At 42.2% G+C, this 17,454-nt stretch overlaps 1 protein-coding gene across 1 annotated transcript in view; it reads right to left on the bottom strand.

Annotated features, from left to right (window-relative positions):
- The window catches only part of NDC1 (NDC1 transmembrane nucleoporin), a 56,461-nt gene that overhangs the window by 20,722 nt on the left and 18,285 nt on the right, over window positions 1-17,454 (bottom strand). Inside the window, exons 10-16 of the mRNA XM_003356460.4 lie at window positions 15,637-15,718; window positions 11,631-11,789; window positions 9,060-9,305; window positions 8,849-8,964; window positions 5,467-5,517; window positions 2,967-3,030; window positions 1,993-2,093 (exon numbers count right to left, since the gene is read on the bottom strand). Coding sequence (XP_003356508.3) covers window positions 1,993-2,093; window positions 2,967-3,030; window positions 5,467-5,517; window positions 8,849-8,964; window positions 9,060-9,305; window positions 11,631-11,789; window positions 15,637-15,718 — 819 coding nt within the window. The remainder of the gene's footprint in view (window positions 1-1,992; window positions 2,094-2,966; window positions 3,031-5,466; window positions 5,518-8,848; window positions 8,965-9,059; window positions 9,306-11,630; window positions 11,790-15,636; window positions 15,719-17,454) is intronic.

Here is a 17,454-nt window from a genome sequence, read left to right as displayed (position 1 = left end):
CAGGTGGATGCTGTGGCAAAGATTCGATCCCCGGCCCAGGAACTTCCACATGCCACAGGTGTGGCCAAAAAACAAACAAACAAACCAACCCAGTAGGAGATGGTAGATAAACAGAAGAAATAAGAGATGTGGATCTGCAGCTTTCCCTGGGGTCTACTACAATCAGCTCAGGTTCAAGTTCCAACTCCGCTACTTACAGACTTCTATGTGAAACCTGAAGTAAATCACTGTCCCACCAAGCCTCTGGCACAGGTGAGACAGGACCAACACACTTCCATCTTATTTCACAAGATAGTTCTGAGGTTCAAAAATAATGATATGAAATCGCTCTGTAGACTATGGAGCATCGTACTATTGTTTTCTTTCAAACCACACAGCCAGAGTGGTGAAAAACAAACTATGCTATGAGTACCAAAGATACGCCCCAATCATGGTTACCCTATTGTGCAGTTAGACAAGTCAAATATAAGAAGTTTGTGGGGAAAGAGTAGGAAATTATTTTTTTCTTTTTTCTTCTCTTTTTTTTTTTTTTTTGCTCTTTAGGGCTGCACCCGTGGCTTATGGAGGCTCCCAGGCTAGGGGCTAATCTGAGATACAGCTGCTGGCCTATGCCACAGCAACACAGGACCCAAGCTACATCTGCGACCTACACCACAGCTCACGGCAACGCTGGATCCTTAACCCACTGAGCGAGACCAGGGATTGAACCGCAAGCTCATGGTTCCTAGTCGGATTCATTTCCGCTAAGCCTCAATGGGAATTCTGGAAATTATTTCTTTAGAAAAAGGTAGCCGGAACACAAATAATTAAACTATCCAAGTGCATATACACATCTTAAATAATAGACATGAGAAAGTGAGCACAAAGAGGTCTCAAAGTGGGGAAAAAAAAAATCCCTGCTTTTGATGGGTAAGGCTTTCTAAGAGCTAAAATGAACTGGGATTTGAAGAAAGTAAGCATGAAGCCTATTCGCTGCTTATCTTAAATTGCTTCCTAAGACCAAAAGATGTATCAATTGCTATCCTTCAAGCCTAGTTCAATAACTTTTTTCCTCCAGAAAACCTACTCTACACCCAAGCCCCCACCTCTAAATGCTTCTAGCCCTCAGTGTTTATACTCCTCATCTGACACACAACGATTACAAGGTAGCATAAAATATATCACCCAACATGAAGTTGGAAAAGGCAGCCTATCGGAAAACAAGAAGCATATGTTTTATTTTTCTTCAAGTCTAGAACTAAAAACACCTGTTAGCTTAAAACTAGGCACCTAGTCTGGCAGCAGGAATCCACTGGCCCCAGCTCTATCTTCTTAAGCCTCTGGCCAATAGGTAATTTCTTATCTGCATGGGTAATTTAATTATAGGTCATTTTCTGTAGGTACAGGCTGTGTAAGGATGCAAACTTACACCACCGAACAGAATTCAACTATCCAAAATAATCTAATTAACATCAGAGGTACATTCTACAGGTTTAAATATCCTTTCTTTTTATTATTATTATTTTTTTTTTTTTTTTTTTGTCTTTTTGCCTTTTCTAGGGCCACTCCTGCGGCATATGGAGGTTCCCAGGTAGGGGTCTAATCGGAGCTGTAGCTGCCAGGCCTACGCCAGAGCCACAGCAACATGGGATCTAAGCTGCGTCTGCAACCTACACCACCGCTCACAGTAACGCCAGACCCTTAACCCACTGAGCAAGGCCAGAGATTGAACCTGAAACCTCATGGTTCCTAGTCGGATTCGTTAACCACTGAGCCACAACGGGAACTCCTATCCTTCCTTTTTATTACAATAAAAATATTATTTATAAATGAACTAAAAGTTTATCATCCTAGTCTCTCTTACATGACATTTTCCAAGAGTGAGAACAGCACCATTATTTTGACTTCCACATAGGTTTTGTTATTCAGTGTGACATAGGAGAAATACACAGAAAGGCTGAGGAGGGGGAGGGGACACGACCTCCACCTCCACCCAACCCACACGTTGCCTACCTCTTGCAGCGTCAACAAAGTATTGAGAATGGCTGGTAGTGTCGTCTGGACAACTCCAAATCTATCTTCTGTAAATGATGCTGCTACTAAGTGAGACAGACCTCAAAGGGAAAAGAAGAAAAAAGTTAAAAGTCAATCAAAATTAGGAAAATCTACTGGCAATACATCCATCTGAAAAAGGATTAATATTCTGAATATGTTAAAAAAGCTTAGAAATAAAAGCGGGAATGATACAATAGAAAAATAGGCAAAAGACTGGAAGTGGCGTTGAAAAGGTGCTCAACTACAGAGGTCTTAAATAAGACGACGGCCTCTGCCTTGTGTTCTAGTAGGAAAAAGAATTTTCAAATATTATTGTTTGATGGCGTTCTCTTGTGGTGCAGTGGGTTAAGGATCTGGCATGGTCACTCCAACAACTTTGATTGCTGCTGTGGCATGGGTTCGATCCCTGGCCCAGTAACTTCCACATGCCGCTAGCTCAGCCAAAAAAACAACTGTGTTTGGTAGTGGTAAGTGCTAAGAAAACAAAGCCTGACAAGGCGACAGAAGGACAGGTGTGAGGATACTTTTCACAGAGTGGTCAGCCAAGGCCTCTATGAGGAAGTTACATTTGAGCCTTGAGAAGGCAGTATCTGTAAGATGAAAAAATATGGTTCTTTAACAACTAGGTTTTCATATTTAAGCTAAACTAAATATATTTAAATATATTCAATATGACATGGCAACATAAAATGATAGTTAAAAAACAACCTATTAATTGGAGGTTTTTTTGAAAGATATGCAAGAATCCCAGGCTCAGTTTTTCCACTTATATTACCACAAGGAAAACTTCGGCCCAAATTAAAATATACCTAAGTACCTAAGAAAAAGGACCTACACAAAACAAAGAAATAAAAATGCATCTGAAAATTCAAGGATTAAGATCAAAGTTCAGGACTGATAAATCACAGTTGCAGTTCATTGAGACTGCTTACCTTCTAATGCCCAAATGTGCATTTGGGCATCTGAAAAAACAGCCTGAATGGAGGCTTCCGGGTGCTACAAATACAACAAAAAAAGATTTAAATAAGTTCTCCTGAAATGATAATTTCGTCTAATCAATTATGTAAACTAAAACAACAAAAAATTCACAGCTGCCTCTCAAGAATTAAAACCTGGAGTTTAATTCTTTAACTCACTCCTGGCACAGCGAGTTAAAGATCTGGTGGTGTTGCTGCAATGGCTTGAGTTACTGCTACTGTGCAGGTTTGATCCTTGGCCACGGAACTTCCACAAGCCACAGACATGGCAAAACAAACAAAAAAAAGAATCAAAACTTGAAGTTCTGGAGTTCCCCTCGTGGCTCAGTAATTAACGAATACACCCAGGTTGCAAATTCGATCCCTGGCCTTGCTCAGTGGGTTGAGGATCTGGAGTTGCCATGAGCTGTGGTGTAGGTCGCAGATGCGGCTTGGATCCCACATTGCTGTGGCTGTGGCGTAGGCCAGCGGCTATAGCTCCGATTAGACCCCCAGCCTGGGAACCTCCATATGCCTCAGATGCGGCCCTAGAAAAGACAAAACAAACAAACAAACAAAAACAAACCTGAAATTCTTATATAATATGACTTAACTGCAATAAACCATTCTGCTACCAACTTACTGAGTGACCCCTGCCAAGTCTCTAACTCTCTGTGTGCCTCAGTTTCTCATGTAAATTAAGAGTTATATATGTTCAACCCACCTCAGAGGATTAGTATAGATATCACTGAAGAGAATGGTTACAAATGCTTTTTTTTAAAAAAAACAAAAGAACTGCCTAAGAATATGTATTATCTCTCTTAAACTATCTACCCTCAACCATACTGCAAAGAAAACACACCCAAAGTTCTTTAACACAGCAAGTGAGTGTGGCGTGGAGCAGTAATGGGCCCATGTAAGGCCAGGTTTGATAATGCACCCAATGAAGCCTAGAAGTACAACATGTGACATTTCCCAACATTAAACAGCAGGGTCTACAACTCCTTATCACCCAACAGATCCACTTGCAAAATCAGAATCAAAAGTAGGGGTTCACTTCCAAGGAAAAGGGAGGTCTTGTTCAGTGTCTGCTCCGCTGCCTACCGGCTACGTGCCCTTAGGCTAGCTACCTGCCGCCTCTGAGACTCAGGTGTCCTTACCTGCAAAATGAGGACAAAAAGAAAACTCACAGGAATGCTTTCAAAATTAAATGAGGGAACTTAAGTGAAAAGAGCATTGCATACATAAGACAAAAGGATGAGTTTTCTTCCTATCCTTCCGAAACACAGCTCTGAAACAAAACTTCAGACAATTCCTCTTCCTCTCTGAGGAAGACGAGACACTTTCCTTAAGGATCTGATCGTTGTGCCAGAGCTCTAATGGACAGCTTTGGGTAAATTTTTTTTCCTTAGATGGATCTTCCTTGCCACCACAGTGAAAAGAACAATTTCAAGAACTTGAAAGGATTCTTTGTTACATGTATCTACATTCTATCAGTTACTCAGATCCTTCCTCCCACCGGCGTCTGACTCCCAGAGAATACAACGAGGGATGTAGGCCAACGCACTTTCACTTGAAGGCACTGAGTGCTCTATTAGTTGATACTGCAATATCTGCAGCAGAGAAGATAAATTAAAATAATTAGGACAAAAAATTTTTCCCCCTACCCAGGGGCAAAGGTTTTCCTTATGAAGGGATTAACACACGACAGCTGTAGTAGAGAAAACGGGAATGAATCTTCCGCTTCTACCACTGAGATTTACTCTCCTACAGCAGCTGGAGCAGCAGATCGACAAGTTGGAAAGTCACTCGGTGTATGGACTGAATTACAACTTGTATCTGACACAAGTTTCGCAACTATAATTTAACCCAATCATCTCTCTTCAGAACACCAAACTGGCAACAAAGATGTTAGCAAGACAATGAGTCGTGAAGGATCACCATGGATTTGTTCATTTTGCAGCAAAAGGCTGCATATCAGCACAAAGTTGCCTGCAACCAAGAGACTCTGGAGGCTAAGTGCAAGAAGGCAGTGAGGTAAGATGTGTGTCTAGGGCAGCTGTTGTTAAAATGCATATTCAGGAGTTCCCACTGCAGCTCAGCAGGTTACGAATTTGACTAGTATCCATGAGGATGCAGGTTTGATCCTTAGCCTCACACAGTGGGTTAAGGATCTGGGGCTGCCATGAGCTGTGATGTAGGTTGCAGACGTGACTCAGATCCCAAGTTGCTGTGCCTGTGGCATAGGCTGGCAGCTACAGCTCCAATTCAACCCTTAGCCTGGGAATTCCATAAACTGCAGGTTCAACCCTAAAAAACAAACAAACAAAAAGACATTCAGTGAAGCATGATGCAAAGCTGTTTGGCTTGCCAGGATCAAACTAAATATTTAGAAGTTAAATCCTATCTGCTATTTCATTTCTTATTTTGTTTCCTCTCTCCCCCCATTTCCAATGCTCTAATTACATATCCTTACCTTACTGAAAAAATACATGATCAGCACCCGTTTTGATAAGAAATTCTTGATCTGAGTTGGAAAAAAAAAAAAGGAAGAATTAACACTTGCACAGTTTTCAATTCTACTCAAATATAATATTACATATTTCCAGGTTCTTCCTGACATTACCTTAAACGAATTTCACACAGAAGGAACAGTATTTATAGTACACCACGTAATAATACACTGGATAACCAAGACAGGTCATCTAAGCTACATGTCTAACCTTCAAATTAAGAGTTCTGTCATAATAAAAAAGGAACTCTTAGTAGTTCTGGCGATATTTTCTAAGACCGTACTCTTTCTCAATTCTCTACAACTGTTTGACCTTTTAACTTCTTGCTACCAAAAAGCATGTTTCCCCCACCTGCCAAGAAAGATCTTAAGACATGAAGTGGTCTACCACTAGTTGACATTTATAGTGAAAATTATTTTCTTTTTCTTTTTTTCTTTTATTTATCTTTTCAGGGCTGCACCCGAGGCATATGGAGGTTGCCAGGCTCGGGGTCAAATCCAACCTGTAGCCATCAGCCTACATCACAGCCACAGCCATGCTGGATCCTTAACCCACTCAGTGAGGCCAGGGATCAAACCTGCATCCTCGTGGATACTAGTCAGATTCATTTCTGATGAGCCATGATGGGAACTCCCTGATTCTCTTAATACTAAGCCAAAAGCTACATATTCCCAATTGACTTGAAAGTAAATTCATGATATAGCAGTACTTACTGGAATATAGAGCCATATGGGACCCGGAAGTTCTGTAAAATGTCTTCAGTTCTTTCCTCTCTTACTAACTGATCATTCTCTCAACAAACATGTTACTATTTCTCCCACCTTAAAAAATAAACCTTTCCTTAACCCCTCAATTCCCCCTACCTATTACCCCATTTCTCTGTTCCCTTTATAGCAAAACTCCTGGAAAGAAGAGCCAGCTTTTCTTGTGGCTTCCAATCCCTCTCCTGATCTCTCCTAAACCCATGCCAGTCAGAGGTTCATCCCCAACACTCCACCCAACAGCTCCCGTCAAGGACTCAATGACCTCCTCAGGGCATTCTGAGCTTGAATCTCATGCCAACTACCAACAGCATCTGACACTCCTTCTCTCTGAAACACTCTTTCCTTGGTTCTTTCTCAACAGTAACCTGGGCTCCTATGCTATTTCTCCTCATCTCTCAGACCTTTAGTCATTAAAGGGTCCCAGGTTTTGCATCTCTTTTCTTCTATACCCCCCAAGAGTTTTCATGAAGTCTCACGGCTTTAAATACTTGCCTCTACTTTAATGAGTGCCAAAATTCCATTTCTAGGATCTTTCCCCTAGACTCCCAGCATATGTCTAATTACTTATTCACTATTTTCACTTGGTTGTCTAGTAGGCATCTCAAAATTGACATGTTTAAAATCAAACTCATGATTTCCAAACCTCACCTCTATCAAATCCCCTCTTCCAGAATCATCAGTAAGCTGCAACCCAATAAACTGCAACTACATTATTTCAGTTCCTTGGGCCAAAAATTTTTAGAATCAACATGGACTCTTTCACACCACAGTCAAACCAAAGGCAAATCCTAATACATCTAACTTCAAAAGACACCCAGACCTTGATCACAGTTTGGTCTCCGCACAACCACTCTGATCACAGATTCCATCATCGCTCACTCGATTACTTCCATAGCTTGTTTACTGTCCCTCTCCCTCCACTCCTGTCCTCTGAGGATCTAGTCTCAATTCTGCAGCACTTTTAAAATGTAAGTTTGCCTCATGTCATTCTGGTGGGTGAGACTGTGCAACAGCTACACACCTGCATCCAGAGAAAACGTCGGTCTTTACAACGGCTGATGGGCCTGATATGCTCTGGGTGCCACTACCTCTCCATCTCACCATCCACCTATCCCTGTCCCTTGGCTCTGTCCTGCCACACTAGTGCCTGTGCTGTTTCCCACAAGCCAAGCATACTCCCACCTGAAAGCCTTTGCACTTTGCTATTCCCTGCCCTCCCTCCAGGTCTCTGATCAAGGATCACCCTGTGTGAGAATTTCTGTTGTGGTGCAGCAGAAACGAATCTGACGAATATCCATGAGAACTCGGGTTTCATCTCTGGCCTCACTCAGTGGGTTGGGGATCCGGCATTGCCTTGAGCTGTGGTGTAGGCCGCAGACACGGCTTGGATCTGGCTTGGCTGTGGCTGTGATGTAGGCCGGCATCTATAGTTCTGATTCGACCCCTAGCCTGGGTACTTCAATACGCACTGGGTGTGGCACTAAAAAGCAAAAAAAAAGAATCACCCTGTCAACAAAACTTCCTCTGATCACCCCACGTAAAGCAGTATTTTCTTCCCCAAGGTACTGATTCTTTTACCTGCTCTATGTTTCTATAGAGCACTGAAGATATCAAATTTCTTCCAAGACATATTTTGAACATAGCATGTGCATCTTATAGTCAATAGCATGTCATGGTTTAAATGGTAATTTTTTTTTCTTAATAGTACATAAAATAAGACTTAACAGGAGTTCCCGTCGTGGCGCAGTGGTTAACGAATCCGACTAGGAACCATGAGGTTGCGGGTTCGGTCCCTGCCCTTGCTCAGTGGGTTAACCATCCGGCGTTGCCATGAGCTGTGGTGTAGGTTGCAGACGCGGCTCGGATCCCAAGTTGCTGTGGCTCTGGCGTAGGCTGGTGGCTGCAGCTCCGATTCAACTCCTAGCCTGTGGAACCTCCATATGCCGCGGGAGCGGCCCAAGAAATAGCTAAAAAAAGACAAAAAAAAAAAAAAAAAAAAGACTTAACAATTAATAGTACAGTTAACCCTTGGAAAAACTCAGGGGTTAGGGACAGTGACCCCCCTGAAGCTGAAATTTCATCTCTGAATCCATGGCTCCACATCAGTGGATCCAACCAACTGTGATCCTTGTAGCACTGGAGTGTTTACTACTTAATGGAACCTGTGAATAAGTGGATAAATAATCCAAACCCATGCTGTTTGACGACCAAGTGTATTCTTTATATTCAAAGGGATGTTTGCTCATCTGTTTTCCTTCACTAGAATGCAAACATAAGGTCAGAGGCTTTTGTTTGCTGTTTTTTGAGTACCTAAAACCACACCCTATATATGTAAAAAACTCAATAAATATCTCTTTGGTGAAAGAATTCACAGATCAAAGGCACTCTATTAGATTAAGCCATATGAAATTGCAATTTTTTGTAACTCAAAACCAGTTAAATACTGGCAATTTCATACAGATCAACTTAATACATGAATCATCCAAAAAAAGTCCCACTTATTCCCGATGGCTTACTTAGTGAAATCCTTGATGCTCTCAATGTCATATGTAAATAAAATCCTATACCCACATCATCCTACCTGTTCACGTTTATTCTGAATCCATGAATAAATCACACTGGGCTGTCTCACTGTTTTACCCTCAGCACTAACAGAGGTAGATGGAGAAGGATTAGAAAATTCAGTCATTTGCTGATCTGCAAACAAACAAAAACCAAGAAGGTGAAACCTTCGGCCATCTGATTCTCTGCAACTATGGCATTTCAAATTCTAGAAAGTAAACAGTCCTTACCAGCAGCCGAAGTCCATAATCTCGGCCCTCTTCTTGTAAGCTGAGGACTTTGAGGTGACCCATAGCAGGTGTTTACATCAAAAATTCCAGCCATCCGATTCACTACACTAGAGCCAAACGGGGTTGCCAGGGGACTTGCAACATCAGGTGTAGATAATTTTGAGGAAAACAGTGATGTCTTAATTAACGATGGCACCGAAGGCCGAGGCACCTGGCTAGGTTTGGGGGTCTGAAAAGTAGTTTCTTCTGCAAAAGAACAGATCCAGTGCTAAAAAGGCAACGTGATCCAAGCAGGCCAGCATGGAGGTTCTCAAGTTTTGCACATCTCAATTCTTTGTTTAACTGATTTAACCCAGTACACTGTTTCCATTCAGGTTGATATTCTCAAGATTCAGATTTTACTACTGCAATTTGGTGACCACTCAAGGAGCTTTATACATCTTTGTCAGATTGGTACAGGCTCTCTTGTTTCTTTTCCCTAAACAGATATCTTGAGCTTCAAGGTCAGCTTCTCTAAGTTGCTTTGAAGGAACTTATCAATTTATACTTTATTTTTAAATGGCAACAACTTTACTGCATTAGGATATGCCCAAGGTTACGGCATGTTCTTACTATAACTACTCAGCTAAATCAAATCTATAGTGTGAAAATGTATAGAAAGAGAGAGTGCTAACCTTATCTCATTTTTGCCAGAGTTCTTTCAAGTTAACAGAAGCCACACCAGTGGCTAATTTGCCCAGGTTATCTACAAACCTGATCTGTAAACAGCTTCTTCAAAAATTATCTTATAGGAGTTCCCGTCGTGGCTCAGTGGTTAATGAACCTGACCAGTGTCCATGAAGATGTGGGTTCGACCCCTGGCATTGTTCGGTGGGTTAAGGATCCAGAGTTGCTGTGAACTGTGGTGTAGGTCGCAGATGCAGTTCTGATCTGGCGTTGCTGTGGCTGTGGCATAGGCCGGTGGCTACAGCTCTGATTAGACCCCTAGCCTGGGAACATCCATATACTGTAGGTGCGGCCCTAAAAAGACAAAAGACAAAACAAACAAACAAACAAAAAAATCTTATAACTGTACCAAACATTTAAAGCACCAGATTTTCATTACATGACTTTTTAAGGGTTAATGGCAATAAGAAATATTTGGAGAATCCATTTAAAAATTAAGATTGGGGTTAAGTTCTGCAATTACTCCTCAAAATTAGAGGCAAATTTTGCTGAGTGATGAGATATAACAAAACTTAAACTAATGAACAACCCCTATTTGTTCAGACACAGGATCTTTCCCAACTCAGGAGTACAATGACTTTGCTAACATGCTAATGCTATATGCTAACATGTAACCATATCTATTCAAAATTTTCTAGGGGCTCCGTATCCCTACAGGATAAAATTCAAATTCCTATTCATATCATACAAGACCTCCTTTCATTATCAAACATCATCCTACCCATTCAAACTCCTTTTTGACAGATTTCCTTCCAGGAGTTACACTCCCTTGTCATTGTTTGCATACCTCCCACTAAAAGGTCAGTTCCAAGAGTGTTTTTTCATCTTTGATTCTTTGGCTTCTAGCACAGTGCTTGGTATGCAATGAGCATTCAATAAACACTTGTTGAATACATTTCAGATGGTGAAAACATATGAAACACTCCAGCATCTTTTAAAATCTGACATTCATGAACTTATCTAAATCACTTTTCTTTTATCTCTTTGGTTTTGGTCTATGACCCCACCAGAGTAATGAAGTCAAAAGACAGAGATGTGTTTGCTTTGGCCCACACAGTGAGTTTTTTTTTTTTTTTTTTAATATCAAGATGAGTTGCCAATATTTAAAAAGTGGAAGATTTTCCCCAAAATTTCTTTAGGATTTGCTTTTAAAGAGGAAAAAGACCAGAAGTTCAGATACTGGGTCCCATTCCCCCATGGGAACAGTGGACTGAAGCTCACTCATAGCATCGCATTTCAGAAGCCTGTGCTCTCAAGTTACCACAGGCCCACCCAGCCACTCTTGCCCATTTCCACTGAATGCCTGGCTCTAAAAGGCATCAAACTTGTCATCAGTCTTACATTCCTAGGTTCCTCCTACTTAAGGGTTTGGTGAAACAGCACAGGTTCCTCCACCTGTACTTGTTCCTCTCAGCATTCATCTTTCAAACTATCTCAAAACAATGAATGTAATACCCCCACCCGAAATCACTGAGTCATTTCAGCTGCTCCCGTCCGGCACTGTCCAGCAACTGTCGCCCTCTGGGATACGGCAACCAGAACAGCACCCCGTATCACCTGTGGCTCACAGGGCTCTACTAGAGTGAGCTGAGGTTCTCTATGTGATGACCAACATCTTTTGTTGGCCTTTTTAACACGACTGACGTACTGGACTTCCCTTTTTCAAACTACGGTGTTACTGAGGACTCTGATTTGGTTCAGTACAATATCCCAAACACCGGATCAATTTTCCCTAAAAATACACACTTGGCACTTACATACATCTCCTTAGGTGAACTACTGTCTCCTCTGCAGGAAATAAAACGTAAGCACTTCCCCTCTCTCAGTAGTCGTACAAGGAGGTACCTGGAGAATCCAATTGCTTCGGTTCCCCCGCGTAGGATGAAGACATCACTCTCCCATTCGTGGCAGCAGCTTCTTGGTAGAGTACAAGCTTCTGCGTCATATCATTTAAAAGATTCAAACACTCCCTTGAGATGGCTGTCCAATTGTGCGGATGGCCACCTAAGAGGTACAAATACCAACTTTTAAAATGGAGATAATCTTGTAAAATTCTCTCAAAATGGTCAGAAAAAAATCTACAAGAAATACTATATTAACCTTTGTCTCAGGGCCTGATTTTCTCAGTTCAGCTACTATTTATGCCCATGCCATCTAATACACAGCAGGAATTCAATAAACAGTTGGATAAAATAATTTTCCTAAAGGTCTACAAGCAAACATTTGCTATTTTACCATTTAAAAAAAAAAAAAAAAAAAAGCAAAAAAACCCCACTCTCAAACTGGTTGCTAAATTAAAGCCAAACAGAAGCTCCTTTTGCGGCTCAGTGAGTTAAGGATCTGATGTTGCTGCAAGCTGCAGTGTAGGTTATAGATCCGACTTGGATCTGGCATTGCTATGAGTGTGGTGTAGGCTGGCAGCTGCAGATCCAGTTCAACCCCTAGCCTGGGAAACTTCCATATGCCGCAGGTGTGGCCCTTAAAACAAAATTACCTAATTAATTTAAGCCAAACAGTGGAGCATACTTTGAGTGAAAAAGACCACCGTTACTTTGTTAGTAGTGCTGCACAGACTGAAGACTAAGACAATGAAGGTGTCTAATGAGATGCACCCCAGAGCCTCCAGGGACCTGTCACTGTGCTTCCTTTCATTTTTATTTGCAGGAGCCCCTGTTTGCTATTACATCTATGGAAGCAACATGTTATTTGACAGTAACCATACTTTATACTTGGGAGCTTATGTATCTCCTGTTTTATTATTTAACTTAAACTACTGTGATCCACACTCTTAATAAGTCTCTTAATTCTTTTAATTTCAATAGCTTTCAATTTTCTAGGACCCTTATCTTCTATGGCTGTCATGTAAAAATCAACTGTGCTTCAAGAGGTGTCCACTTAAAACTTGTTTCTCCAGCCTGGGTGCCAAATAATCATTCTCTCCTCATGTAGGTCCCTTCTTACGTATTTTCCCCCATTTACAACTCAGGAAGTATACCACTTAGGAGTTCCCTTGTGGCACAGAAGGTTAAGGATCTGCCACTGTCACAGCAGCTTGGGTCCCTACTGTGGTGTGGGTTTCGTCCCCTGGCCCAGGAACTTCTACGTGCCATGGGCCTGGCCAAAAGCACTCCGTCAGTAGGCCCCTGGATGTTTTATACCGCTCTAACTCAGGACCACGAAGAACTGTGTAATGGTCCAGCTCCATTTTTTGCCTTCCAGTTTTGAAATATAATTGACATAAAGCATTATGGAAGTTTAAGGTGCGTAGCATAATGATTTGACTTACATCATGAAACGGTTATCACAATAAGTTCCGTGAACATCCATCATCTCTTATAAATACAAAATTAAATAGAGGAAAAAATCTTTTCCTCGTGATGTGAACTCAGGATTTACTCCAACAATTTTCATATATAACATACAACATGTGTGAATTACATTTATCATGTTGTACTTTACGTCCTCAGTATTTATATTTTAACTGGGAGTTTGTACCTTCGACGGCCTTCATCTAATTCTGTGTCCCACCCCCAACCCCCACCCCCGCCTGTGGTAACCACATATCTGATCTCTTTTTCTATGACCAGTTATATTTTGATAATATGTTCTCTGGCAGAGAACATGCCACCCTGTTACATTACTTGACCACCTGGTAAAAAGTGTACAGAGAATTCCTAAGTGAACCTAAGTCTGCTAGAAAAGTACTGCCATGGTTAATTTCACACAGCAGCAGGATTATGCTATTGAAGGAGAAAGGCTCCCATCATTTTTTTTCTTCTTTTTCTTTTTTGGCTTCCCCTTGGCACATGGAGTTCCTGGGCCAGGGATCAGATCCGAGCCACAGTTGCGCCCGACGCCACAGTTGCGGCAATACCAGATCCTTAACCCACTGCACTGGGCCAGGTACTGAACCTGCGTCCCAGTGCACCAGATGCTGTCCATCCTGTTGTGCCGCAGTAGGAACTCTGCCAATCAATTATGTTTTCACATAACTGGCTTTCACTTCCCTGTAACGTGTAACTATAGGTTTATTTTATAATGTGGGAATCAGCAAGTCTGGCAGAACAATGAAAAGCTGACTAGAGATGTAAAGCTACCCAGGTTCTGTCCCCACTGGCGGCTGACGGTCACCAGATGCCTTTCCCTCTCGGGACAACGGGGAGCACACCGGCACAGGTGCAGTCTGGAGGAGCTTGACAAGTAACAACAGAGAAGTGTTTCAGAATTGTCAAGGGCGGAGTTCCCGTCGTGGCGCAGTGGTTAACGAATCCGACCAGGAACCATGAGGTCGCGGGTTCGATCCCTGGCCTTGCTCAGTGGGTTAACGATCCGGCGTTGCCCTGAGCTGTGGTGTAGGTTGCAGACGCGGCTCGGATCCCGCGTTGCTGTGGCTCTGGCGTAGGCCGGTGGCTACAGCTCCGATTCAACCCCTAGCGTGGGAACCTCCATATGCCGCGGGAGCGGCCCAAGAAATAGCAACAACAACAACAACAACAACAACAAAAAAAAGAATTGTCAAGGGCAATCCTTGGGTTACCACTGTCAAATCTAGTTCCTTTGCACTTTTTTTTCTTCTTCAGTAAGGCAAAGTAGCAAGGCAGGAGGAGGAAGCTCAGCACTTAACAGACAAATCACAGCATTTCTTATTCCAGCTCTGACGTTAACTTTACCAAGCCTCTTAATCTCTCCAAGACTTAGGTCCTTCATCTAAAGATTAGACCACTTGATTTCTACGACCATTTCTAGCATTACAATTTCTGTGATTTGGTACTTTTCTACTCTAAAGCTGCCAACCTACCCCATAATTTCTTCAGGTAAAGGAAATAAGGGGGCCAAAAGAAATAATATTACGGGTTAAAAATACCTTTCCCCAGAGTTCCCGTCGTGGCTCAGTGGTTAACGAATCCGACTAGAAACCATGAGGCTGTGGGTTCGATCCCTGGCCTCGATCAGTGGGTTAAGGATCCAGCAGCTCGGATCCCGTGCTGCTGTGGCTGTGGTGTAGGCCGGCAGCTACAGCTCCGATTTGACCCCTAGCCTGGGAACCTCCATATGCTGCAGAAGAGGCCCTAGGAAAGGCAAAAAGACAAAAAAAAAATATATAATAATAAATAAATAATACTTTCCCTGGAAATATAATTTCTAACCACAGCAATGCAAACACTTAGTTCTACAAGACTGAAATCAATACTTCATTTAATGGACTCACTGATGTGTGATTTTTTTTTTTTTCTTTTTAGGGCCACACATGAGGCATATAGAAGTTCCCAGGCTAGGGGTCAAATCGGAGCTATAGCTGCCGGCCTACACCACAGCCACAGTAACTTGGGATCCGAGCAGTGTCTGTAACCTACACCATAGCCACGGCAACGCCATTAGGCGAGGCCAGGGATCGAACCCGTATCCTCATGGATCCTAGTCGAGATTGTTAACCTCTGAGCCATGAAGGGAACTTCCATGATGTGTGATATTTTAATAAATTCGCCTCATCAAAAATTTTAAGTGGGAGTTCCCACTGTGGCTCAGTAGGTTAAGAACCTGACACAGAGTGTGAGGATGTGGGTTTGATCCCTGGCCTCACTCACTGGGCTGAGGATCTGGCATAGCCACAAGCTGTGGTGTAGGTCACTGAGGGGTGCTCAGATCCCGTGTTGCTGTGGCGGTGGTGCAGGCCGGCAGCTGCAGCTCTGATTCGACCCCTAGCCTGGGAACTCCCATATGCCTCAGGTGTGGCCCTAAAAGGGAAAAAAAAAAAAAAAAAAGAGAGAGAAAAAGAAAGAAAAACCTTAAGTGAAACACTTTCTGCACAAATATACCCAGTTACTATTAGGTCTATTACTTTTATCAGTACCTGGTTGGCTAAGGCTGAAAACTTCTTGTCTTCGTGAAGGAGAATATTGAGAAAGCAACATCAGGTCCTGCAAGGCCAAATACTAAAAGAGGAAAAAAACAAAAAACATACTATTTAATTTTTTTGAACCTCTATATAAAATCTTACTTATGAATTGGGCTCAAGACTACATAACTAAGGGGAAATTGATCAAAATTTTTCATGAAGGATATACTTTTCAGAACCATAACTTTCCTTTCTAGACTTCCAGAACTTTCTTGCCTTTACCCTCTGCAGGCTATTCTAGCTACTGTGGGCTCCGGCGACCAGGATCTAGGGAACGCTTTGTGTTCCCTCCCACCTTGTGGTGGAAAACTTAAAGCACCACTTCCTCCTGGAACCTCCCTGGCAGAAATACATATCCACACAGCTCTGGACCGTGGTACTTAATATAATTAATTGTAACTGCCTGCTTACTTGTCTCATCTGGTTCCACCCACTGAACGGTGAGGCAGAGACATCTTGCTCACTGCTGTGTCCAAAAGGAGTATCTAGCACACAGCAGATACACAACTTATGCTGTACTTTTTAAGTGACAATTTTCATTTTGTTTCCTAGCAAACCAGTCATCATTCAAGGCATCATCCCTTTCGTGACGGTCTCTTGTTTTGGTGCCAAGCAGAGTAAGTGGACCTCACTGCACTTGCCAGCACTCTATGTATCGGCCTTTTCCATTAAGCTGTGCTACATCTTATTCATCATTTCACACTAAGCCACTAGCAGTGACGACATCTGCCCAGTAAATAAGGATTTGTTAAATAACCAAAAGAGTAACTGGTATTTTTGTTTATCTAATATATTAGCCATAATTGATATTTAAAGGTAAGCAAAACTTCAGATCATTTTCTTCTACTGAAAAGTTTCTAACTTTTCTAGAGTGTAATCCAAATTCTAAGTTCTATTTCCTTTCAATTCTTTTTTTAAGTACTATGATCTCTTAACAAGATCATATATATTGTATTTTTTTTTTTTTGTCTTTTTTTTTTTTGCCATTTCTTGGGCCGCTCCCACGGCATATGGAGGTTGCCCGGCTGGGACTCGAATCGGAGCTGTAGCCGCCGGCCTACGCCAGAGCCACAGCAACACCAGATCCTTAACCCACTGAGCAAGGCCAGGGATCAAACCCGCAACCTCATGGTTCCTAGTCGGATTTGTTAACCACTGAGCCACCACAGGAACTCCTGCAGTTCTACTTTAAAATTTCAAAACGCAGAATTTTTTTGGCTACACGCACAGCATATCAAAACTCCTGGGCCAGGGAGCAAACCCACACCACAGCAGTGACCTGAGCTGTTACAGTAACAACACTGAATCCTTAGCCTGCTGCACCACAAGAGAAATCCTTCAAAATGAAATTTAAATCAAAACAATTTATTCTCACTTAGGTTGGTTTATAAACTTATTCCAACTTCTTTACTCTTCTGATTAAGATCTGTATGAGGACCACGATCATTATTCAAATTTTAAGGGAGTTCACTGAATATGTATATACTGTCAAGTATTCCTTTGATCATAACAGCCATCAACACTACATGAATGACACTATCTTGATCCAGGGAGTACCTGTCGTGGCTCAGCAGTAACAAACCCAACTAGTATCCATAAGGACTCGGGTTCAACCCCTGGCCTTGCTCAGTGGGTTAAGGATTGGCACTGCCGTCACCTGTGGTATAGGTCAAAGACGTGGCTATGGCTGTGGTGTAGGCCGGCAGCTGCAGCTCCGATTTGATCTCTAGCCTGGGAACCTCCACAGGCCTCAGGTGCAGCCCTAAAAAGACG

Source organism: Sus scrofa, chromosome 6 (genome assembly GCF_000003025.6).
Source record: "Sus scrofa isolate TJ Tabasco breed Duroc chromosome 6, Sscrofa11.1, whole genome shotgun sequence".
In the NCBI taxonomy this organism is placed as follows: domain Eukaryota; kingdom Metazoa; phylum Chordata; class Mammalia; order Artiodactyla; family Suidae; genus Sus; species Sus scrofa.
This window is presented reverse-complemented; position numbering and strand designations above follow the sequence as displayed.